At 43.5% G+C, this 27,002-nt stretch overlaps 1 protein-coding gene across 2 annotated transcripts in view; it reads left to right on the forward strand.

Moving 5' to 3' along the window:
• Positions 1–27,002, forward strand: part of GALNT14 (polypeptide N-acetylgalactosaminyltransferase 14) — a 417,279-nt gene that overhangs the window by 329,828 nt on the left and 60,449 nt on the right. The window contains exons 5-7 of one of the 2 annotated variants that reach the window (XM_044292046.1): positions 2,497–2,562; positions 14,833–14,957; positions 15,056–15,143. In XM_044292046.1, the coding sequence (XP_044147981.1) occupies positions 2,497–2,562; positions 14,833–14,957; positions 15,056–15,143 (279 nt within the window). The remainder of the gene's footprint in view (positions 1–2,496; positions 2,563–14,832; positions 14,958–15,055; positions 15,144–27,002) is intronic. The other variant, XM_044292047.1, reaches the window with a different exon arrangement.

The following is a 27,002-nucleotide window of genomic DNA, read 5'->3' on the forward strand; positions in this document are numbered from 1 at the left end:
AGCTGAAGGGCTAGGATTGGTCAGCGAGGTCACATGACCCCATAAAGCCCAGGAAGTGACACGCGCCGTCTCTTAAGGAAGTGCTGCAGGAAACAAGCAGCAAGCATGCTGTAGCCAGGGCTGAGAGGAAACTGTGGAACGGATCTCAGAACCACAGTACCTACACAGACAGAGCCCAGGACTGCAGCGGTGAATGGGAAGCACTGGCCACAGATCACTTTTGAACACGGCGCCCAGGACTGCGGCGGTAAGCAGGGGAACAGCGGCGCACAGCAACCGCTGTTACACACTGCAAGTGTAGAGGCACTCATTCGGCATCGGGAGCAGTGTCTGCACATGCGACGCTACTCTTATCCCTTATGGGTAGTGGCACATGCCCAGTTGCTGCACCCGAATCTGCGCTTCTATGTTTGCACCACTACTTTGAACAGCGGCAAAACCAAAAGATTGACAGTGCAGGTGGGCGCATCTTCACCTGTGGGGACAGCCTCTCACAGGGGAGGAGCTAATGATACTAATCATCTCTAGCTTGTATCAATCCACGGACAGTGAGCTCCATCTAGTGGCCACTGCATGAAGTCAGAATATAATTAGCTAGCACTATGAAATACATTTGGTGCTCTATATAAAAAAATAAGGAGTTGCACATTTTTCTGTATGCCCCTTTCTTAGTTTTGTTACGGAGCCCTCAGATTTCTGTGTACACCTTTGCAATTACTACAACTCCCAGCATAAGGTCTCATTGCTGCAATGTGTGATTTGGATGATAAGAATGTACAGTGCTTTCGGAAAGTCTTCAGACGCTTTCACTTTTTTCACATTTTGTAATGACGCGGACTTGTGCTAAAATTAAAAAAACAAGACCCTTCTCCCGGATCAATCTGCTCTCAACAACTCATAATGAGAAAATGAAAACAGAATCTTAGAAATGTTTGCTAATTTATTAAAAAGAAAAAACTTAAATTTCTCATGGACGTAAGTATTCAGACCCTTTGCTATGACACTTGACATTTGTCTCTCTGGCCTCTCATTTCTCTAGATCATCTTTGAGATGTTTCTACATCTTGATTGGAGTCACCTGTGGTAACTACAGTGGATTGGACAGGATTTAGAAAGACACAGCCACAGGGGTAAAAAAAATTCTGCTGCACTGAAAGTCCCCAAGAGCACAGAGGCCTCCATACTTCTTAAATGGAAGAAATTTGGAACAACCAGGGCTCTTCCGAGAGATGGCTGTCCCACCAACCTAAATAATCGTGGGGGAAGGGCCTTGGTAAGAGGGGTGACCAAGAACCCAATGGTCACTATGGCTGAGCCTCAAAGATCCTGTGTGCAGATGGGAGAAACGTCCAGAAGGTCAACCATCACTGCAGCCTCCACCAATTTGGGCTTTATGGCAGAATGGCCAGAAAGAAGCCTCTCCTCAGTAAAAGGCTCATGAAAGCCGCCTGGAGTTTGCAAAAAAGCACCTAAAGGACCTCAGACTGTGAGAAACAAGATTCCCTGGTCTCATGAAGCCAAGATGGAACTTTTCGGCCTCAGTTCTAAGCATTATTTTCTGGAGGAAACCAAGCGCCGCTCATCACCTGCCCAATACCATCCCTACAGTGATGCATGGTGGTGGCAGCATCATGCTGCGAGGACAGGGAGACGGGTCAGGGTGTCGGGAAAGCAGAATGAAGCAAAGTACAGAGATATTCTTAATGAGAACCTGATCCAGAGCTCTGGACCTCAAACTGGTCTGAAGGTTCTCCTTCCAGCAAGACAATGACCCTGAGCACATAGCCAAGACAACACAGGAGCAGGAACTCTGAGAATGTCACTGAGTGGCCGAGCCAGAGCCCTGAACCCAAGGAAACATCTCTGGAAAGACCTGAAAGTGGCTGTTCACTGACGGACCCCATCCAACCTAAAAGAGCTTGAGAGGATCTGCAGAGAAGAATGGCAGAAAATCCCCAAATCCAGGTGTTAAACTTGTGGCATCATTTCTAAGAAGACTGGAGGCTGGAATCACTGCCAAAGGGGCTTCAAGTATGTCCTGCGTAAAGGGGCTGAATACTTATGTCCTGCGTAAAGGGGCTGAAGACTTATGTCCTGAGTAAAGGGGCTGAAGACTTATGTCCTGAGTAAAGGGGCTGAAGACTTATGTCCTGAGTAAAGGGGCTGAAGACTTATGTCAATGCAAGATTTTAGTTTTTCCTTTTCAATAAATTAGCAAAGATTTCTAATATTCTGTTTCCACTTTCTCATTATGGGATACTGAGTGCAGAAAGAGGGGGAAAAAAACATTTACCTTTTTTATTTTAGCACAAGGAGGAACATAACAAAATGTGGGAAAAGTGAAAGGGTCCGAAGACTTTCTGAATGCTCCGTGTACACATAGGATCTGTATCACATGATGTTTCAATCCTTTCCTCGGCTCTGACCTAAATCTTTCTTCCTTGGACTTTTCATAACCCAGAGCTTTTCTATTAACAGTTTTTTCTGCTTTGACAGCTGATGACTGCCGGCTTCTCTGCAAGTTACCGAAAGTGAAGTGCTTACGCAACGACCAGAGGGAAGGTACGGGCCTATCGGGGGACCCATCGACAGACATAACATTAATGGACAGGAGCTGGGAGCGTAAAGAAGATGTGCTGGGAGCAGCTGATAAGCTCAGAGCAGCAAAATGCAGAACGACCTGGTGATATTTTATAGGAACAGATCTGCTCCTCAGAAAGTTATTTACCCCTAAAGTTAATGTTCCTGGCAAAGCTGGATGACAACCAATGTCAGTACAGCTGCAACACTATATGGCTGCGGTTTGAGATGGGGTTTATAAATGGTAGCCATGCTGGATGATACCAAGATTAAGAGTACCTTCAAAATGTAATAGAAAAGGATAGTTTGTAGGAGATAAAAAATCTCCTACTGTTTTGTGACTGCAGCTCCTCTAGAGATCTATGTGTCTCCATGGTTACAGACTACAAACAAAGCTTATGTAGTCTGATACTGTAGTCGTGTGTTACTCCACTCTTTCTACCGGACACCAGAAGAGGGGTAAAGGAGTAAGGCCGACCATATATATGAGATAGCTGCGTCCACCAAATGCTCCTTCGCCCATAGCTGTCTCTCCTGGCCCCCGCACATGCAACCTCAGTTTGGTCCGGTTTGCATGATGTGCTTTCTTTATGGAGAGGAGGGTTAACTGCAGACATACATCTCTGATGGTGGCCACCAGAATTATCAGGCGTATTAAAATGTTGGGAGGCCCCTTTACACCTTAGATGGTTAAAGGGGTTGTCTCATCTCAGACATATCGTTAGGCTATGCCACTAGTGTTAGATAGGTGCAGGTCCAGGGGTGCACCTAGCCTTTCTGCTGCCTGAGGCCAAAACTCAAACAACGCCTCTCCCTTCCATGCCAATTTCTTAAGCTAACCCCTTCCCTTCAGCCAATGGCCCTTCTGCTGCCCCTCGCTTGCCTCTACCTGGTGCTGCCTGGTCCTACCTCTGTGGTCGGCATCTATCTCTAGAACGGTGCCCCCAAAGTGAGCAGTCGCACACAGCGCATGCGCGGGCGCCCTCTGTTCATTTTTATAGGAGTTCCGAAAATAGGCAAGCTATTTCTTGAGGTCCTATGGAAGTGAATGGAGCGGTGGCCTCAATTGCGCATTGCACCCTCCATTCATTTCTATGGGACCTCCGAAAATAGCCGCTACACGCTTGCTCGTCTACTTTTGAAACTCCCCTAGATGTTAATAGAAAGCGTGCTGCGCAGGTGCAATGTACTCTCCTTCAATTTGGGAGCCAGGTTCTAGAGATTGCCGCGTTCACCCTTTGTGACATTGGTGGCATATTCTAGTGATATGCCACCAGTATCTGAGGTGGCACAACCCCTTTAACCCGTCCCACAGAAATCATCGGGGTTGGCCAACATTTATCCAATGTGTATGGCCAGCTTTGTGTGTTGTGTAACCATGGAGAAACATAGGTTTGCATAGGAGCTGTATACACGGAACGGTACAAGATGATTTTTAAAGGTCCCTTTTTATTGTAGATGCACTAAAGAAATAGAAAAAAAATTAATTGTAAAGGTGGATGTAGCCTTAAAACTATATTTTTATAAAACTGGAAAACCAGGGACTCGTCGTACAGATCCCCCTAGTAGTCACAGAACGCAGGTGTAAATTTTACAGAAATATGTATTTGGTGACAGAAACCCCGGAACCTGATCAGGTATAATCTGCTTTATGTATTTGGGCCAGTCTGCCAGCATCAAGGTGATCTCTGTAAGACTGGAACCTAACACTAAATACTACCTGTTATGTGCCTTAATGGCCACCATAAAATTCATGGAGTGCAGGTTCCACATGCATGCTGGGTCCACTCTGCTTTTTACCATTTTTGGTGCCATAACGAGCTCCATTAAATCCAGGGATGCAGGTGCCAACATGCATGCTGAGCCCACTCTATACCTCTCCTGCTGCCAAATGGCTTCCAATAAGTACAATGAGAGCAGGCTACAGCTTTATACTTACTCTAATTAAAATCAGCCTATGGGGCAGACAGGCTAGTCAGGGGTGCAAGACCAACTGGAGTCAGCCACACCGCCAGCTCCAGTACAACTGCAAAAAAAAGGGGGTCAGTCAGCACATCCAAATGTGCAGGTGCACGCTGCCATGGCTAGAAACACAAATAAAAAAAGACACTGCAACAGCACCCTGTAAACACAAATAAAGTACAATAATGCCATAATTACATTCTGGTGCTGATGCTACGCTTATGTTGCAAAATTGAGATTATTGGCAAATACATTTTGTACAAAATTATTTGGGCCCGTCTGCCAGCGTCAAGGCGATCTCTATAAGACAGGAACCTAACACTAAATCTTACCTGTTATGTGCCTTAATGGCCACCATGTGTTCTATAATTTATGGCATTATTGTACTTTATTTGCAGTGCTGCTGCATTGTCTTTTTTTTCTCTCTATTTATTTGCATTAGTCATGAATGATTCCTTATGTTATCTGTTTCATTATCTTGGAAATTTGCATTAAGGATCGCTGTAATATTCAGCGCGTTATTCCTCTTACAGTTTTGGCGGTAATCAGTCAGTATCCGGCTCCTGATATAAAATCAATTCCTTTGTGTTTGAGAATAAATCTCGCCTAACGAGCTACATTGACTCTAATGGAGCGGTGCCGCCTCCCCGACATTACCCGTGGATTGTACCACCTCTAATATCAGAGGAGTAGATGCCTATAACACATCTCATGCATATCTGTCATGACTGGGAAGCCGAGTGCTCGCCGATGATTCATAGACAGACCTGATCAAAGCTGTCGCCGCCTTACTGAGCTCTGGGTAAAACCGTTTAGACGGCAAAAATTCAATTTTTCCAGCAGGAATGAAAGTAATAATTATGCATGTAAACAGAAGTGACATGTGTATATATCATCAATCCAGTCATGCCGGATGCTGTCCTTATATCATCCCGGCAAGAGATGGATTCCGCTTCCTGCTGCAGCTGCAATGAGTGACACATATGGACTATATTTCACAGCAACCAATCAGAAATTCTAGGAATACCACTAGATGGCAGCATAGAGTATTCCACACATGTGCTTGAATAATTACTTTGTTCTTGGATGTGTTTTTTCTTCACAGCACTCCATATGGTCACACCTGGTATTACAAGTAAAATGTATCCATATTTAGTGAAAGCAAGGCGCTTTCAGGTGACTTCTCATGGTACAGTAGATAAGAAGGTGCTACATATAACACCCTACTGATATCATAAAGAGCAGAAGATTTTAAATTCTGGAGGAATGACCTGGGCAGGAGACTGGCTTCCTATACTCTAGTCCAGGCATCCTCAAACTGCGGCCCTCCAGCTGTTGTAAAACTACAACTCCCACAATGCCCTGCTGTAGGCTGATACCTGTAGGCTGTTCGGGCATGCTGTGAGTTGTAGTTTTGCAACAGCTGGAGGGCCGCAGTTTGAGGATTCCTGCTCTAGTCATTAAGGGGGCACAGCTAAGTCTACATACAGTCCATTGCTTCCAAATGGAAATAGTAATCTCTCCATGCTTATCCAAAAGAAGGACCATCTCCTATGCAGACTATTGCAGAGTTTATGGAGGGGTTTGGAAACAATTGGCTGCATTTTCATTTATAGGGGTATTACCATCTTAGTCATTCAAGGCATATTTGTAGGATCCATACCTTCCTCCAGAACAAGGCTCTAGTACCCCTGAGGACAAAAAAAATATAACCTGTCCTATTCTTGTCCGAGTTTTGCGGACAAGAATAGGCAGTTATATTAATGGCTGTCCGTGCCGTTCTGCAAATTGCGGAACGCACACGGACGCCATCCGTGTTTTGTGGATCCGCAAAACACACAACGGTCGTGTGCATGAGGCCTAAGGCTTAGAAAAAACTGAAGTAGGGGAATACTAAACTACTAACATATGACCATCTATCGGTAAAGAATAAATCAAGGCAACTGGACGTACTGTAGATTTCTTGAAAACGTTTCACTTGTTCTTCCAACGAGCTTAAGAATTGAGAAACGGTTTCAAGAAATCTACAGTACGTCCAGTTGCCTTGATTTATTCTTTACCGATATACCATGACCTGGATAAATGAGAACCTTCACAGACCATCTGTTATTTTTAAGTTATTTTTTTATTATTTTTGGGCTGTTTGTTGCTCTTAAAGGAGTTACATTTTAAATATAAATACCAAATACAGGAATCAGATAGCCTCTTTGGCTATTGAACCATGTACTGTACTATTGAATAAGGCTACTTTCACACTTGCGGCAGAGGATTCCGGCAGGCAGTTATATGGTTATAACAGAAAATAATGGAATCCATAAGACGGAAATCAAAACGGAAACCTTTAGGCTGAGTTCACATGGGCGAGTATTCCGCGCGGGTGCAATGCGTGATGTGAATCCGGACCCATTCATTTCTTTGGGGCTGTGCACATGAGCGGTGATTTTCACGCATCACTTGTGCGTTGCGTGAAAATCGCAGCATGCTCTATTTTGTGCGTTTTCCACGCAGGCCCCATAGAAGTGAATGGGGCTGTGTGAAAATCGCAAGCATCCGCAAGCAAGTGCGGATGCGGTGCGATTTTCACGCACGGTTGCTAGGAGACGATCGGGATGGAGACCCGATCATTGTTATTTTCCCTTATAACATGGTTATAAGGGAAAATAATAGCATTCTGAATACAGAATGCATAGTACAATAGCGCTGGAGGGGTTAAAAAAAATAAAAAATATTTTAACTCACCTTAATCCACTTGATCGCGCAGCCGGCATCTCTTCTGTCTTCATCTTAGCTTTGTGCAGTAACAGGACCTGTGGTGACGTCACTCCGGTCATCACATGATCCATCACCATGGTAAAAGATCATGTGACAGACCATGTGATGACCGGAGTGACGTCACCACAGGTCCTGTTCCTCCACACAGCTAAGATGAAGACAGAAGGAGATGCCGGCTTCGCGATCAAGTGGACTAAGGTGAGTTAAATTTTTTTTAATTTTTTTTTAACCCCTCCAGCGCTATTTTACAATGCATTCTGTATTCAGAATGCTATTATTTTCCCTTATAACCATGTTATAAGGGAAAATAATACAATCTACAGAACACCGATCCCAAGCCCCAACTTCTGTGAAGAAGTTCGGGTTTGGGTACCAAACATGCGCGATTTTTCTCACGCGAGTGCAAAACGCATTACAATGTTTTGCACTTGCGCAGAAAAATCGAGCGTGTTCCCGCAACGCACCCGCACCTTTTTCCGCAACACCCGTGTGAACTCAGCCTTAGAGACATTCCGTTTTCATCCGTCATAATAGAAATATATGGGCAAGCATAACGGATCCGCCTGTTTTCCCTTATGCTGGACGGAAAACAAAGTTCTGTCGACAGGAAACCAGACGGATCCGTTATGCTTGCCCGTAGACTTCTATTATGATCGATCAAAACGGAATGCCTCTAAAGGTTTCTGTTCTGATTTCCGTCTTATGGATTCCGTTATTTTCTGTTATAACCATGTTATAACGGAAAGCCGTAACGGTGATGTGAACAAGCCCTTAGATGTGTATAGTCTTAAATATGACACATATGGTGGTTTTTACCTTCATATATTTTACAATTCCATACAAAGCATCATGTGATCACACAAGATCTTTACTTGCCGCGCCGGCGGATGAAACCTATTGTGCGCATCACTTCATCTCCAAATCCAATGTGTATTCATTTGGTCGTCGCTGATTCAATCAGTGTTTTGAGCGAAGAAAGTTTGAAAGGAACTTCCTGCGATGGTGGGAGATTGTTGCTGTAGATGTGCAGTAAAGCGCATCGGAATCTCTTTAAAATTCATAGTCTGATTCTCCTCTGTGGAAGGAGCTAAATTAGTTATCAAAATGATGGAGGCCTCTCCGGGTCTTTCCTTTTCCCTGCCAAGTGTCATTTTTGTGGCTTCTGCTTTATCGAGGGAACGTTGGGTTTGTTTCGGGCTCCTGCAGTTTCTAGATTTACGGATGATTTTAATTTTTTTTGTTTCTTTTGGTAAATTATCAGAATTATTTAGCAAATTATACATATACCACCTGACTCATCCCCCGCCCCCGCTGCTCCAGACTCGACCGCCTGGTCCACCAATCACTGGCAGAGACGGGTAACTGCTGCGGCCCTTGGACCGGAGTCTGAGATTAGCAAAATACCCAGGCTCCATATTTTTGACTACGTGTATACTCCCCTTCTCGTTACCCCTACATAGAACCACAGCACACCCGGACATACAAAACACAAAATGTATCCAATACACTATACTGAACTGAATAAATATATTATTAAAATATTGCAGATTTTTAAAAAAAATTATTACCCCCCCCCCCCTTTTTGCAGAAATAGCATTGCCCCTATCACTTGCAGTCATGTCCTCACTAACATCATCATGAGTGGACAGGTCACAGCCTCCCAAAAGATCAACACACTCCTCTCCTGAAATGCTCTGTGCTGCTGAGGAGTTTGCTTCTTTCACAAGGTACTATGCCAGTGCCAGTTTTTTTGCGTATTTTATGCGAAAAATAAATGATGTGCATGCCTTGCATTGATCAAGTGTTTTAAGCTTTTTATGCCTCTTCTGACAAGCGCATGGCATCACAGGACAGGGGTATGTTCTAAATGTGCCTCGGTGCTTCAGAAATTTGGAGTAAAATGGCCCCAACTTATAGGTGGTGTACACCTAGACTAGACAGTGTTTTTGGCACAAAGGCAGAATTTTTTGACGCATGGAGAAATTTTTGGTGCATGGAATGAATTTATAGCGTAGATCTGGCGCAGGAATTATATTTCAAATTTTATTAACGTCCATGCGCCAGAGTAATAAATCTCTCTGATATTAAGTCTGTGAGTTGCAGTGTTAGACAGTATAAAGTGCGACACTTTTAGTAAATGGTGGTCAGAGCAGTCGCACTATGAATGCCTCCTGCCCAGAGGTGGTAATGGCAGATTTTATGTCCGCAGTTAAAACAGGGCAAGAGGCTGATCTAATGGCAAACAACATAAATAGGTATAATTCATCTAATTGATCTGAGAAAGGTTGAACTTGATGTTCCTGTGTCCTTTTTAACCTATGTAACTCTCAGTCTGTGACCTCCTTCTTGTGTCCATTCCCCTCCTCACATCCTGACACTTTCCTGTCTTCACTAACATCATCACATCAGAGGACGGGTCATTGCCCTCCCTAGAACAACGCACTGCTCTCCTTCTCACACACTCTTACATAGTTACACAGTTCATAATTAGAGATGAGCGAATCGAATCCCACAAAGTGGAATTTGATCCGAATTTCAGGATAAATTTGATTCGCCTAAAAGCCGAATTTCCTCGTGCTTCGTGTCAGCGAATCGATTTAACCTGAAATAGTATAAAAAAAATTAAAAATTCAAACTTACCGCCTCCATTTGCTCGCGATGGGCCGCCAGCCTCCATCTTTCTTGAAGATCTCGGCCGAAATCCTGTAAGGCGCGAGGTTACATCATCACGCTGACGTCATACGTCACCACGCCAGCCGGCGTGATGGTGAAATTTCGCGCCGCACAGGATTTCGGCTGAGATCTTCAAGCAAGATGACGGCGGCCGGCCCATTGCGAGCAAATGGAGGCAGTAAGTTTAAAAAAAAAAATAATTATTGTTGATTTTATACTCAGATGCCGCGATCATGTATGAACGCGGCATCTGAGGGGTACAATGACGGGGCGGCGCTATTGCAGCTCCCTGTCACTGCACCCGCTACTTACAAAAAAATGTGATTTATTTTTATTTGGCGAATCAGCCTAACCGAACTTTTAAGAAATTTGCTCATCTCTATTAATAAGGTTAAAAATAAGACATAAGTCTATCAAGTTCAACCAAGGGATAGGTGGAGACGAGAATCCCAGAAGGAAGTGAGACTCAGATTTCTACACATTTTCATAAGCATTAATGTCGTTTACTTTTAAGAATTCATCTAAGGCCTCTTTCACACTTGCGTTGTCCGGATCCGGCGTGTACTCCACTTGCCGGAATTACACGCCGGATCCGGAAAAACGCAAGTGTACTGAAAGCATTTGAAGACTGATCCGTCTTCAAAATGCGTTCAGTGTTACTATGGCAGCCAGGACGCTATGTCCTGGTTGCCATAGTAGGAGCAGGGAGCGGGGGAGCAGTATACTTACAGTCCGTGCGGCTCCCGGGGCGCTCCAGAATGACGTCAGAGCGCCCCATGCGCATGGATGACGTGCCATGCGATCACGTGATCCATGCGCGTGGGGTGCCCTGACGTCACTCTGGAGCGCCCCGGGAGCCGCACGGACTGTAAGTATACTGCTCCCCCGCTCCCCACTACACTTTACCATGGCTGCCAGTACTTTAGCGTCCCGGCAGCCATGGTAACCACTCTAAAAAAGCTAAACGTCGGATCCGGCAATGCGCCAAAACGACGTTTAGCTTAAGGCCGGATCCGGATCAATGCCTTTCAATGGGCATTAATTCCGGATCCGGCCTTGCGGCAAGTCTTCAGTTTTTTTGTCCGGAGCAAAAAGTGCAGCATGCTGCGGTATTTTCTCCGGCCAAAAAACGTTCCTTTCCGGAACTGAAGACATCCTGATGCATCCTGAACGGATTTCACTCCATTCAGAATGCATTAGGATAAAACTGATCAGGATTCTTCCGGCATAGAGCCCCGACGACGGAACTCTATGCCGGAAGACAAGAACGCAGGTGTGAAAGAGCCATAAACCCCTTTTAAAACTTCCCACTGTTACTGCTGTGACCACGTCCTGAGGAAGTCTATTCCACAGATTTACAGCTCTTACAGTAAAGAATCCTTGACGCTTCTGAAGATTTTCTTCACTAGTCGGAGGGATTGCCCCCGGAAGACAACACACTGTTTGGCATTCACAGTCTCGGCGTCAGATGACCCTGTCTGTCCTCCTAATAAAGCGAGTCCCCTACCACCAGCATCTGTCTGACCTTTGCTGCACTCCTCTTCCCATCCTTTTTATAGCAGTTATCCTCCTGGTTGATGGGACCATCGCCCTGCTGCAGTCTTGCTGGCCCTCGGCTTTCATCCCTAATATCAGCCAAGCAGGCATATTTACTAGGGCGTTCCAGCTCAGGACTAGCCTCCCTGGCACTTTTCCCTCTACCCCTTCTTGTAACATTAACCCAACTACTGACCCCGAAGTCCTGATCTTGCCCTCCTCCTCCCACCTCCCTTTCACTGACCCCAGTCAGTGCCTGCACAGGGAGGTCTAAGCCTCTCTCCAGGTTTGCAATGCTTCTTCGTGTTGCAAACTGCGCATTTAGAGCCAGAATATTCAAAATTCTAGGATCTAAATTCCAAATATGCAACATGCTTGCATCTAGTGCTCTTCAAGGACACACCGTTAGCAGCATTGTCCTTGGGGTCCATGTTTAAATGGGGATGAACAGTAAGGGGAAAAAAGTAACAGTAAATATGAAGAAACAGCTGCTGAAGGCTCTGCTTAAGTCTCATTGTCTGATATCCCACTAGTCTCCATTGCCCTTCTTGCATCAAGACACTGACCCTGTCACCTGTACCCATAACTTCAAGGGGTTAGCCTATGTAAATGATTAATCACCTATCCATAGGACCACTGGGACCCCCCAGTATCCTGAGCATGACTCCCATGTCATTCCACCACTCCATTCACTTACATGGGACTGATGGATTGCTGTCTACATCAGCCCATAGGAGTGAATGGAGCTGTCGATCGACAATGTGCATAGCCGCTCCATTCAGAAAAGGGACTACTCTATTTAACCCCTAGTGGAATACTTGGTCTGATTTTTGTCACCTATGCTGAGGATGGGTGATGATTTTTATGGGATAACCCCTTTAATTGGCAATGCATCTGTAGACAGGTCACTGCCTTCAAACAAAATCAGCTCACTCCTCTTCTGCTGCTGTAATTTCCATGATCTCGATTGGCTACAGATTGTTTTCTCCCAGCTCACTTACTGGGGGGGGGGGGGGTTCTTTGATTCTAATCAAAAGCATCTGAAACTATGGTGAGGGTGGAACCAGGGAAGTCCCTTTGGCAAAATGTGTGTAGAGGGTCGTACTGCCATACTGTGCCTCAATAATATCACCACCCAGTGCCATACTCTGCCCACATAATATTAATTCCTGAATAATCTCACTATTGGTGCCAGGGAATTATAGCGCATGCTCCTGCCAGATGGGCTACTATTACCCCTTGTGCCCATGATAAAGTCTAGACCAGGACTACTACATTTTTGGAACCTACAATAGATGTTCATATCAGTATTTGTGCCAATAATAGTATTTGAGGTTTTATGTTCTCATTGCCTGCTGGAAATGTCGAGTATGGAGTCGTAATTTCTAGCCTTATGCCATTTACATGGTACTGTAAATCTCCGTTACAAATGGTTTGGCTGAAAGCGGTGAATCTCTTCTTCCGAGAATCCTGCTGAGACCCCGGAGTACATCCGAAAAGTGCACATCGCCTGTGAACTCTCCAAGTTCTGAATTCTAAATTCACTTTTATGATCTTGCGCGCGTTATGTTTCATCCTTCCCCAGTCATGTCTTCAAAAGACAACACGATGCATACAGAGCAGGGAGACTCCTGCGGTAAATACACGGCCAACGCTAGGGTCTCGTTCTTGTTTACCCGGAGCCCAGGAGACGTTAATCTTCTAAAGCTTATGCAGAGAGAGGCTGTAAAAAAAAGTCCAACAGTACAAGACTCCGGAGCCAACCCAGGGCCTTCAGGGTGGCACTGATGATGTCACCACATCTAGTGAGGTGATGTAATTTAAAGGGTTGTACAGGATTAGAAAAAACATGGCTTATTGCTACCAAAAGCAGTGCCACACCTGGTGGTATTGCAGATTTACCTTATTCAACTCAATGAAAGTGAGCTGCAATACCAGACACAACCCATTGGCAGGAGTGGCGCTGTTGGTCTCCCCTTGCTTTCTATATAGGCTGTTGTTAGCAGGTAGTAACATTGAGCAGGGCTGAAGTCTGACAACCCTGTTCCCTTTTACCTCCCACTGTCTTCAGGTCTGAACTTTTTGGCTTACAGTTGCTGGCATTCTCCTTACCCTAGACCACTCCATACTGTTATGGTGCTGGGATGACCAGGGCTCAGAAGCGATTGCCCCCTCTGTCCTCAGCAGGTGTCAGATGTTATATACATCTGGCACATTCCTGCGATGGCTGGTGTTGGATATAGCTCCTGATGGTGACAACTAACTAAGAGAGGAAGCATTATTGAGTGGGACTCAATTTTTCCTTAATTCATTTTTTTTCCATCTGCCTAGAATATCACAAACACTTTGTACTTTTGCCCTGTGTACCAGTTTTGCATCTCAGCACTTTCTTCCCCTGCTCTTGGCATCACTGCATCCTGGCAGGATGTTTACATGCAGAACTTCCTGTTTTCAACATGTTTTCTGATTAGTTTTTTGCCCTGTAATGTTTCACAGGACTTTCTCTGCCTACTTAACATGGAGAGGAAAGGTGTAGGTGGTGCGACTACTGCAGAGACAACAGCGTGTCAGGCAGAGAAGGTCCTGTGAATTATACAGTAAAGCATGCTGGGATTGTTTAGAAAACCCAACAGGAAGCTGATGAATAACAGGAAGTTCTGCATGTTAACAACCTCTCAGGATTAGGTGATGCTGAGAACAGGGGAAAGAAAGTACAAACATGACCAACTGGTATATGTGGCAAAAATATGCAGTGTTTGGAGTACTGAATGCAGATTAAACAAATTTTATTATTATATCGAAAAATCCCTTGAAATAAAGTGCATGGAAAACTAAAAGAAATCCTATGTAAAAAAAAAAGTGAATCAAAATAATATAATTGATATGAAATTGAATAAATTGAATGAAAAGTCGCCTCACAAAAAATAAGCCTTTTTAAAGCTACATCGGGGGTAAAAAAAATTATGGGTCTTCGCATGCAGCAACACAAAAACAAGTTTCATTATGCAAAGGTAATTTTAAAAAAAAACTACAAAATTTGGTTTTGCTATAATCATAATGACTCGTGGATTAAAATAACATTTATACTGCTCAGTGAATGCCATAAAAATAAACACTATCAGTGAAGGTTACTATTGTTCCATTATTTGCCATTTACAGTAAGACTAGGAGCAGGCGGACTGTAGTGTTGTTCCATATCATGAGTTCTTTCTATAGGACTCACCTCCTGTATATTACCCACCTGCTGACATAATGTTTACTGTTCCTTTAAATGTATTGTGTAAGTGATCACTGTAACTTGTATCTAAGCAGGTTTGATTCGATCTCGAGTTAGAGGGGCGGAGCTTGCTAAAGCCGGAGTGCTCACCTTTCTGGACAGTCACTGTGAAGTTAATAAGGACTGGCTCCCTCCACTGCTGAAAAGAGTGAAAGAGGTGAGAACCGCTCCACTGCAATATTACTGAGGGGAATTATGGTAAAATTCAAAAAGTGCAAACCAAAAATAGATATATATGTATTTCTGTGTTTATAGGATCCAACTCGCGTGGTGAGTCCTGTTATAGACATCATCAGCCTCGATACATTCGCATATATTGCTGCATCTTCAGATCTCAGAGGAGGTGAGTGCCATGGTCAGTACTATATATTATCTATAGATACCTCATACTGGTAACACTGCCCAAGAATGAAATATAATGGCTACATTCTTATAAAGGAGGAGCAGTATTATAGTAGTTATATTCTTGTACATAGGAGCAGTATTATAGTAGTTATATTCTTGTACATAGGAGGCGGTATTATAGTAGTTATATTCTTGTACATAGGAGGCAGTATTATAGTAGTTATATTCTTGTACATAGGAGCAGTATCATAGTAGTTATATTCTTTGTCAAATTTCTTTTTATTGGTAAGCAAGCAAAAGGTTTCAACACAACCATTGAGCATCCATTCTGCCATGCAAGACAGAGCTGTACACAGTCAAATTATACAGTGTAATGGGAGACAAGCAGAAGTATACAAAATACATGAGGTCACGCCATTAAGTGATATCCAGTGTTGATTGTTTGCGGAGGCTTTTACGCTCTGCTCCCTATGTGCACAATACCCTTCATGTACCATGCGCCCATGTCCTGCATAGGTAAGTGAAATGCAAATATCTACCATGCATTTTTAATGTCAGAAAACACAAAGTTCCTAACTGAACCGGACAACAGTCCATTAACTTGGGGTACAAGGGGGGTTGGGATAATGAGGTCTCCCTAGAGAGACCCTCCTGCACACACGCGATACACACGTCTTCCAATCAGCTCCGTCTGTATACTCTCTGCTAAGCCTTTTAAAATTTTAGTATGAACAGAAATCAGGCTACTGACTAATCTGCTATCCCCGCATTCCTGGAGTCTGGGGGTCTATCTCTTGTTTCCTATGTGTCAACCATGGGGTCCATAATTTGAGATATTTGTCATGTCGTCTGATCTCCCAGCTAGCCAGCTCCTCCATTCTGCATATCTGATCCACCTTTGCTTCCCAATGTGGCAGCGTAGGGGGTTCATCACTAAGCCATTTCTGTGGGATTAGAAGCCTTGCAGCTTGAATTAGATGTGTAGGTAAGTTTGATTTGGATGGAGACAAGCTAGGCGTGGGCAGCCAGAGAAGCACCAGTTCTGGGGATAGTTGAATATGTTTATGCATAATACTATCTATCGATGCAGATACTCCCTCCCAGTACTCGCGTAGTTTCGGACATGACCAGAATATATGCGTCTGTGATCCACTCCCCTCCCCACACCTCCAGCACAGGTCAGAGTTGCTAAGTCCCTTAGTAAATAATTGTTTCGGGGTGTGATACCACTGGGTCAATAACTTGTATGAGTGCTCTTGTACTCTTACACACCGTGAGAACACGTGTGAGTGCGCGTGTATGCGCAAGATATCCGTTTCGGAGAATTCTAAATCCAGCTCCGTAGCCCAGGTTTTCAGATAATGAGGAATCCCTACAGGGTTTTGTGTGTTAAGTGCTAGATACAGTTTGGAGACCAATTTCGTAGGAGGGGACTTTAAATGTAACAGCTTCTCGAACCAAGTGGGTTCAGTCTTGCCTTGTCTGTCTTTTAGAAGGGACTTGCTAACAGAGTTAAATTCAATGGCGTCCAAAAAGTTACAGGTTGACAGGACACTATTTATGGGGTGCTGATCACAAAGAGCCCCTGACGCCCCTTCTAGGAATTCTGTTACTGTATAAGGGCGCATTTTGTTCCACGTCTGTGATATAGTATCTGCCTTAGGCCTAGTTAGGAACGGGGCAAGGTCAGCTGGCATCAAGGGTGACGGTGCAGATAATAAACTTTTGTCTTTGTTCAATTGTCTAATAACAGCAGCTGTACCTTTGAGCAACACATGGGAGTGTAGTGAAGAGGATTTCAGACCCCACAGACCGGCTCTCTGCTTCTTATCTAGTTGTGCAATTTCCAATTCTCTACCCAAAATGTTGGACCACGGGGCGTGAATTTGCAACCATCTCTTCAGATGAGTGGCATTATAATATAATTGAGCATCCGGCAGAGCCATACCGCCCTGGGTCCTCCTCAATATCAGCGTGCGATGCGCCAGTCTCGCTCCCCTCCCCCTCCAAAGAAACGTGCTAAAAAGTCGTCTTATTTGCGTAAAGAAGGAAGAGGGGAGAAAGACAGGCAACATCTGCATCACATATAGCAACCTCGGCATGATGAATGCCTTCAGCATATTCTTCCGGCCCATCCATGATACATATGGAATCCGCAGGGTGTGTAGCTGTTGTTGGATGTCCCTTAACAATGTCGCATAGTTTAGTTGGAATAATTTATCCAATCTATAAGGAAGCTTGATACCCAGGTAGGACAGGTGAGAAGTTTGCCATATAAAAGGAGTAGAGGATTTGAGCAGGCTAATCTGATGGGCTGGAGCGGATACGTTCATAGCCTCTGACTTTGTATGGTTTACTTTGAAGTTAGACACTTGACCGTATTGCTCGAACAGAGCCAGCAGACGCGGGAAGGCCTCGACCGGGTTGGATACCATGACCAGAAGGTCGTCAGCATATGCCGCATTAAGGTGTTCGATGGAGCTATTTTCCAATTTAACACCTTTAATGTCAGGATGCTCCCTAATAGCTTGTAACAATGTTTCCATTACGAGAATGTACAAAGCAGGTGATAACGGGCAGCCCTGCCGCGTCCCATTTCTTATAGGAAAAGGGGGCGACAACGTGCCATTAACTCGGATCCGGGCGCTGGGGTCGCCATAAAGTGACATAATAGCGCTTCTGAACTGCTGGGGAAAACCAAATTTTTCCAGCGTACGCATCATATAGGACCAATTAACCCGGTCGAAGGCCTTCTCCGCGTCCACACCCAACATAACCAGTGGGGTTTTTTTTTTAAGAGCTAACTGCATAATGGACAGGATTCTACATGAGTTGTGACTGCCCTCTCTACCTGGGACAAAACCCGTTTGCTCAGGGTTTATGAGTTTAGGAAGAAGAACACTAATCCTAGTCGCTAGGAGTTTCGCCCAAACCTTAATGTCGACGTTTAGCAACGAAATTGGCCGATAACTGCCACATTGCTTGGGGTCCTTTCCTGATTTGGGAAGGATAGTAACTGTGGCTTCTAGGGACTGCTTATGCAACTGGGAACCTGTCAGAAGCTCATTGCACCAGGCAGCCAAGTAGGGATTCAGTATGTTTGAGAATTTTTTATAATATCCCACCGGGAAGCCGTCTGGACCCGGGCTCTTCCCATGTGGCATGGAACCTAGCAATTTAGCCACCTCTTCCTCAGTGACAGGTGACAGTAGCGCCTGGCTCTCTTCCTCAGTCAGGGTGGGCAAATGTATATGGCTAAGAAACTTATCTATGAGGGAGTCTCTTCCCTCCGAGGATCCAACTACTTCCTCCGGGAGGCCATATAAGCCTTTATAGAATTTTTGGAACTCATTGGCTATGTCTGACGTTTTGTGTAAGGTATTGCCATCCTTAGTGTCGATTCCCGCAATGTACATGGAGTCTTTCCTTTGCTTAAGCAGGGAGGCCATAAGTTTAGTGCCCTTATCTCCATGGGAATAAAAGCGAAACTGCGAATATTGATACGTTTTCGCATGACCTATGTTTAAGTGGTCAGTCAGTTGCTTCCGTAAAACGGTTAGCTTATCTCTGGCTTCTATGGCTTTCGATCTTTTGTGTAGCGTCTCAATATCAGCAATTTGTTTAAGTAGATTGTTCAGGTGTTCCTGCCTTACCCTTTTAACTCTGCTGCCCAGCGCAATGAGCTCCCCCCTCATGACCTGTTTATGCGTCTCCCAGACGGTTGCGAGTGGCATTCCTTCAGTGCAGTTTTCTTTAAAAAATAAAGTCAGTTTCTGACTAAGATTATCTAGGTCTGAATTTTTATCTAGGAGTGTCTCGTTTAAACGCCATTGTTTATCCTGAGTTGGTAAAGTTGGGAATCGGAGTGAGGCAGTTACCGGGGCATGATCAGAAACCGTAATGGGTTCAATGGTGGACCGCTCCAGCCTGTCCGCACAGCTGCCAGAGATCAGGATATAATCCAGCCTCTTATAGGTGTTGTGTGGTGCTGAAAAGAAAGAGAAATCCTTATCGACAGGGTGAAGCAGTCTCCACGAATCCACCAGGTTAGCATCCGCCAGATAGCTATTGACCCTGCCCAAGACTGCCTGAGTTAGTTGTGAGGTGCCATCAGAGGCATCTACTAATGGGTTAAGTGTCATGTTCAGATCCCCTCCTATTAACCTTATCCCCTCTGCAAAGGAAGCAAACTTCTTTAGGGTATTGATGAGCCACTTTGCTTGTCCCCTGTTAGGGCAATATAAACTGGCAAGTGTCACTACCTGGGTACCAATCGAGCCTTTTATAAATATATAGCGCCCCTCTGGGTCTTCTTGCTTACACGTCAATTGAAAAGGGACATTCTTCGATATAGCAATGCCCACCCCTCTGGCTGCTTTGTTGAATTCACTAGAAAACCAGTGCCGAAAATATGTTTTGGGGAGGGTAGGTACGCGCCCTGACTTAAAGTGTAGCTCCTGTAGGAAGCAGATATCAGTGTGCAACTTCCTCATTGTAGATATAACTTGTGACCTCTTCTGCGGGGTGTTAAACCCCCTAACATTGAGTGATGAGCATTTAATCAGTGCCATTATACGTACTAGTCAGTGTCAGTAGAGCGAGCAATGATACTGAATCACGTGTGCTGCCAGGGAAACACAATAACGGGAAAAACAATAAGAACCAATGTAAAATGGAGTATGACTCCAACATGAAAGACAGGTAGCTTGTGCCCATCGCGCAGCCCATCACAAAGAGGCAAAGCGCAAACGGCCCAAGTCCACCCGTATTGAGGCGCTTGCACCAGGGTTGCGCCATTGAGTCCCTGGTGAGTGTTATGTGGGATTGAGGGGTCATGTCAATCCGGGGGGGAGAACCAACATATCTCCTGGGTCATAGCAAACAGCTTTAGATATTGTATATAGCATAACAACCTAGCCCGGCCGGCCCTAAGTCCACACTCTACCACAATCCAGCCATGATATGTCCACCCAAACGTTAACAGGTGGGCTACCAACCCCTCTGGACACAGGCCTCAGCTAGATATAACACCTACAGGTATGAAAGCATACGATGTCCAGACCTGTCCCCAAGAGGGGTGAGCTGCCGCCACATTCGGTAAGACAGTAAACTGGTACCGCCTGCCACAGAGCGGCCCATACGCAGCATCGCAGCCCGGGCCCAACCGGGACCCGACCGCGAGGCGGCGGCTGGGCGTCCCACAAACAGACATAAGACAGCAGACAAATATGGCTTGCATTATACTTGCATCACGGATCATCAATATCGTCCATTGTGTGGCCTAGTCCGACCATTCTGCTTCTGGTAAACGCAGTCTCTCTTCAAGTGACGCACTGAGCCCGGCTAGCAACTTCAAGGCCTGCGGCCGAATTTCCTCTTATTTGCTGCTTGGATCCACCTCTGCTCCTCCGGTAGTTCAGGCAAGGGGACACCTGTGTCGGCTGATGGTAGCCAAGATGGGATGTCCAATGGAGTCGTCTGGAGAAGGGACCAGGCTGCCGGTAAGTCCGCTGGTGTGCGTATCGTGCATCTCCTTCCCTCAGATGAAAAGGTTAGTCCAAACGGAAAAAGCCATTTGTAAGGCATCTTGATTGCTCTAAGATGGTCAGTGAGCGGCCTCAGAATCCTCCGCTTACTCAGAGTCGAGGGTGCAAGGTCCTGATACATTAGGATTTTGGCTCCTTCATAGACCAATTCTTTCTGCTCTCTGGCAGCTTTAAGTATAGCTGCAGTGTCAACATATCGCAGCAAACCGCACACTACATCTCTAGGCGGATCTGTGTCTTTTGGTCTCGGCCGTAATGCTCTGTGGATTCTTTCCACACAAATCTCTGCAGCTCTGTCTTTTCCTAGTAGGCCGGAAAAAATGGCGGCCGCTGCTTCAGGCAATGCGTCATGAGGCACCAGCTCTGGGAGACCACGTAGCCGGATGTTTTTTCGTCGACTACGGTTTTCTTGGTCTTCTATTAAGGCGAAGGCATTATCCAGCGAAGCGGCAAGTGCTGTGCTGTTTCCGCCCAAGGTATGAGCAAAGGTCAACATGGCTGCTTGATCTTGTTCCAACCTTTCTACCCGGTGTCCTATGTGCTTCAGGTCACCTTTAATCTCCATGAGATCCTGTAACACCGGTGCCAGAGCTGATGTCAGAGCTTGCTGTATAAACTGGCGTGAAATGGGTGCCGACGAGTTGGTGCGGGCCCGGGAGTCTATATCTGAAGAGACGCCTTCTGCTCCCTCTGCATCTCGTGGCCACTCATCTTGTTCCGGTGGCGCCATTTTAGCAGCGCTTGCGGCCGGAGGCTTTTTAGCGAAGAATTTGTCCATTTCTTGTGGAATTTTGTCTGCCCTGGAGGGTTCAGGCTTGTCACTGGGGATGTATCTACCTATTTTGCCCATTTTTGAACGGCTAGACAGCAGAATTTACAAGTTTGCTGACTCACATGGAGAGGAGCTCTCTCACATGCGTCTGTCCCGGTCGGCTGTTAGGCTCCGCCCCCATAGTAGTTATATTCTTGTACATAGGAGCAGTATTATAGTAGTTATATAACTGTACATAGGAGGCAGTATTATAGTAGTTATATTCTTGTACATAGGAGCAGTAGTATAGTAGTTATATTCTTATACATAGGAACAGTATTATAGTAGTTATATTCTTGTACATAGGAGCAGTATTATAGTAGTTATATTCTTGTACATAGGAGCAGTATTATAGTAGTTATATTCTTGTACATAGGAGCAGTATTATAGTAGTTATATTCTTGTACATAGGAGGCAGTATTATAGTAGTTCTATTCTTGTACATAGGAGGCAGTATTATAGTAGTTATATTCTTGTACATAGGAGCAGTATTATAGTAGTTATATTCTTGTATATAGGAGCAGTATATAGTAGTTATATTCTTGTACATAGGAGCAGTATTATAGTAGTTATATTACTGTACATAGGAGGCAGTATTATAGTAGTTATATTCTTGTACATAGGAGCAGTAGTATAGTAGTTATATTCTGTACATAGGAGCAGTATTATAGTAGTTATATTCTTGTACATAGGAGCAGTATTATAGTAGTTATATTCTTGTACATAGGAGCAGTATTATAGTAGTTATATTCTTGTACATAGGAGCAGTATTATAGTAGTTATATTCTTGTACATAGGAGGCAGTATTATAGTAGTTATATTCTTGTACATAGGAGCAGTATTATAGTAGTTATATTCTTGTACATAGGAGCAGTATTATAGTAGTTATATTCTTGTACATAGGAGCAGTATTATAGTAGTTATATTCTTGTACATAGGAGCAGTATTATAGTAGTTATATTCTTGTACATAGGAGCAGTATTATAGTAGTTATATTCTTGTACATAGGAGCAGTATTATAGTAGTTATATTCTTGTACATAGGAGCAGTATTATAGTAGTTATATTCTTGTACATAGGAGCAGTATTATAGTAGTTATATTCTTGTACATAGGAGGCAGTATTATAGTAGTTATATTCTTGTACATAGGAGCAGTATTATAGTAGTTATATTCTTGTACATAGGAGCAGTATTATAGTAGTTATATTCTTGTACATAGGAGGCAGTATTATAGTAGTTATATTCTTGTACATAGGAGGCAGTATTATAGTAGTTATATTCTTGTACATAGGAGCAGTATTATAGTAGTTATATTCTTGTACATAGGAGCAGTATTATAGTAGTTATATTCTTGTACATAGGAGCAGTATTATAGTAGTTATATTCTTGTACATAGGGGCAGTATTATAGTAGTTATATTCTTGTACATAGGAGGCAGTATTATAGTAGTTATATTCTTGTACATAGGAAGCAGTATTATAGTAGTTATATTCTTGTACATAGGAGCAGTATTATAGTAGTTATATTCTTGTACATAGGAGCAGTATTATAGTAGTTATATTCTTGTACATAGGAGCAGTATTATAGTAGTTGTATTCTTGTACATAGGAGGCAGTATTATAGTAGTTATATTCTTGTACATAGCAGGCAGTATTATAGTAGTTATATTCTTGTACATAGGAGCAGTATTATAGTAGTTATATTCTTGTACATAGGAGCAGTAGTATAGTAGTTATATTCTTGTACATAGGAGCAGTATTATAGTAGTTATATTCTTGTACATAGGAGGCAGTGTTATAGTAGTTATATTCTTGTACATAGGAGCAGTATTATAGTAGTTATATTCTTGTACATAGGAGCAGTATTATAGTAGTTATATTCTTGTACATAGGAGCAGTAGTATAGTAGTTATATACCTGTACATAGGAGCAGTATTATAGTAGTTATATTCTTGTACATAGGAGCAGTATTATAGTAGTTATATTCTTGTACATAGGAGCAGTATTATAGTAGTTATATTCTTGTACATAGGAGGCAGTATTATAGTAGTTATATTCTTGTACATAGGAGGCAGTATTATAGTAGTTATATTCTTGTACATAGAGGCAATATTATAGTAGTTATATTCTTGTACATAGGAGCAGTATTATAGTAGTTATATTCTTGTACATAGGAGGCAGTATTATAGTAGTTATAGTCTTGCACATAGGTTCAGTATTATAGTAGTTATATTCTTGTACATAGGAGGCAGTATTATAGTAGTTATATTCTTGTACATAGGAACAGTATTATAGTAGTTATATTCTTGTACATAGGAGCAGTATTATAGTAGTTATATTCTTGTACATAGGAGCAGTATTATAGTAGTTGTATTCTTGTACATAGGAGGCAGTATTATAGTAGTTATATTCTTGTACATAGCAGGCAGTATTATAGTAGTTATATTCTTGTACATAGGAGCAGTATTATAGTAGCTATATTCTTGTACATAGGAACAGTATTATAGTAGTTATGTTCTTGTACATAGGAGCAGTATTATAGTAGTTATATTCTTGTACACAGGAGCAGTATTATAGTAGTTATATTCTTGTACATTGGGGCAGTATTACAGTAGTTATGTTCTTGTACATAGGAGTAGTATTATAGTAGTTATATTCTTATACATAGGAGGCAGTATTATAGTAGTTATATTCTTGTACATTGGGGCAGTATTACAGTAGTTATGTTCTTGTATATCGAGGACATTGTCTCCAACCACTTTTTCCAGAGTGTTAACTATGTGATCTGTTTGGACTTTCATATTCCTAAAATGTACTGGTTGAACTTTACCAAGAGTGTTGATACCCTGTGTGGGGAAGTGAGATGCGCCTAACTTATTAAGAAGCTGGTGCCACTTATTAACTTAGGCATATCTCTGTCTCAGCATGCACCAGAATCTGATTTCTAGGCCAGCTAGGGGGATGGCTATAGAAAACGCCACTTTCTGTTATAAGTTATAGTAAATCTGATAGTCCATACATGCTCTACCCCTTACAGCTAAGACCCTTCCCATTTTTTACTAGTTTAGACTAGTAGTTATACTGGACTATGCTTCCATTGTTAAGTTTTATACATTTTATTTAAAGTTTCCTAAAGTTAGTGGCTGGATTAATGTTTCTTGCTTTACTGGTTTGCAGTATTACTTCCTTCCCTGGTGATCTATGTTATTAAAAAAGGGTTAATAGCAGGTGGTCCGGTATTTTACTCCCAGTTTCGTGGCTCTGGGTATATGTCAGGTGGTGTCCTGCGCTCATTGCCTTTAGCGTCTCTTGCTCCCCTGCACTGACCCACAGATCATTTTCTGGCAGTGATGACTTTGTGGCTAATAAAGTTCATAGGTTCTCGAAACAGACAAGTTTTATTCTCCCCTGAGTGCAGGCGAAATAATATTTTTCCTGGCTAGAAAGCGCATCTTATAGTCCAAAAAATACGGTAGTTATTTTTACATTATATTTTAAATTACACGCTTCATTTGCTTCTGGTAGCCGATCGAAAATGTGTGCACCTGGTCTCGGTGCAGAGCATTAAATGGAGTAAGTGGAGAGAGATTACGGACGAGTGGAGCTCACCGCCTTAACTTCCACCGGAGCAGATGTTCCTTCCACCGCAGACCCAGACCCACTCAGGAACGCTGCACCTAATGCGGAGAACAAGCTGCAGGCGGATTATAATTTACTCTCGTAGCAGAGGGGGGTCAGGGATGTAGGGAGTTGTAATTACTGCCCAGGGGGCTTCCGTGCTATTACATCAACCGTACAATACAAATGTGTGTTTTTTATGCTAAATTATATATTCGGCTCCCCTACCAGAAGGTCACATCGCTGTTAATATAAAGTATTACCCCTCTTCCAATTTCATCATGATGTTACTCAGTGGAAGGGACTGATTATTATGCATTTAGCAATTCATCGTGTGACATCATCACTCGGGTATTGGACATTATAATTGGTGGTGAGCGAATTGGACTCCACAAAGTGGAATTCGATCCGAATTTCAGGGAAAAGTCGATTTGCCCTGAAGCCGAATTTTCTTGCGCTTCATAGCAGCAAATTGATTATATTTGAAATGGGGTAAGAAACCCAAAAAAATCATAGACCCCTGACCCTTTTGAGCATGAAGATCCAACGTGTTGACGTCACCCCTGCGGCCGACGGGATGACGTAATCACGGGCTATGCAAGATTTTGTGCTAGATCATTAATCAAGATGGCGGGCGGCTCTTTGCGATGAAATGGATAAGGGTAAGTATGATTTTATAAATGAAAAAAAAATTTTTACACTGTATTATTGCTATCAGATGCCGCGATCATGTATGAACGCGGCATCTGAGGGGTACAATGACGGGGGGCAGTGCAATCGCCGCTCCCTGTTATTGCACCCATTATTTACAATGAAATGCACTTTGTGACAAAGTAATTGGTCACAAAGCGAATTTTTTTGTAAAATTTAGCGAAGCAGCTGAATCAAATTTTGGAATACTTCGCTCATCACTAATTACAATACATGGTGTCTAAGGCGTAATTCTTATGTTTCCGGGACTTGGAAAACAGTTTCTGTTCTTGTCCAAGAAAGTGGGTCCTTGTGGCCACAGCTGGTTTGGCGCTGGCTAGACTGGGGTGCAGACACTGCTGTAAGGTTATCCTCCGGAATAGTCACCAGTTGGCGGCCAGACGTGGAAAATCAGACATGGAGCATGGAACAGAACCTTAAAGAGGACCTGTCTGTTTTCCTAGCCTTATGCATTCCCCATGTAATAACAATTCTGGAACATCTATTCTTATGTCTCTACGTTCCTTTATTATTTCTACTAGAATTTATGAATGAATTGCTAGCAGTCTGCAGTAAGGGTACAGAGGGGAGGTAACCATTTGGGGGTGTGTACCTGCACAGACTGAAAATGGCAGGCTGATTGGATAGAGTCAGACTGTGCAGGTACACGCCCCCAACTGGTCACCTCCCCTCTGTACCCTTACTGCAGACTGCTAGCAATTCATTCATAACTTTTAGTAGTAATAATAAAGGAATGGCACAACATAGAGCCATAAGAATAGATGATCCAGAATTGTTATGACAGGGGGAATGCATGAAGCTATCAAAACGGGCATGTGAGGAGAGGTGAAAGGTCCTCTTTAAAGCCAAGACTTGAATGTGGACATGGTCACTACCACTGGGACCCCACTGATCACAAGAATAGGGGTGTCGTACCCAGTGAAGCCCCCCAAAATCAACAGAATGCCCAACTGAATGCTCTATTCATTTCAGGGGTCTTTATGGGGTATGGGGTCTTCATTCTCATTTATATGAGCAGAATAATCTTTTACCTTGGACAATGGATCTGCCATCAGCACCTCCTGTGAGAGTTCCATAGTCTCACTGCTCTTACCGTAAAGAATCCCATCTATGATGTTGAAGATGAAACGTTCTGACTTCTAGATGTAGGGAATGTCCTCCTGCAAGACGAG

Source organism: Bufo gargarizans, chromosome 4 (genome assembly GCF_014858855.1).
Source record: "Bufo gargarizans isolate SCDJY-AF-19 chromosome 4, ASM1485885v1, whole genome shotgun sequence".
In the NCBI taxonomy this organism is placed as follows: Eukaryota; Metazoa; Chordata; class Amphibia; order Anura; family Bufonidae; genus Bufo; species Bufo gargarizans.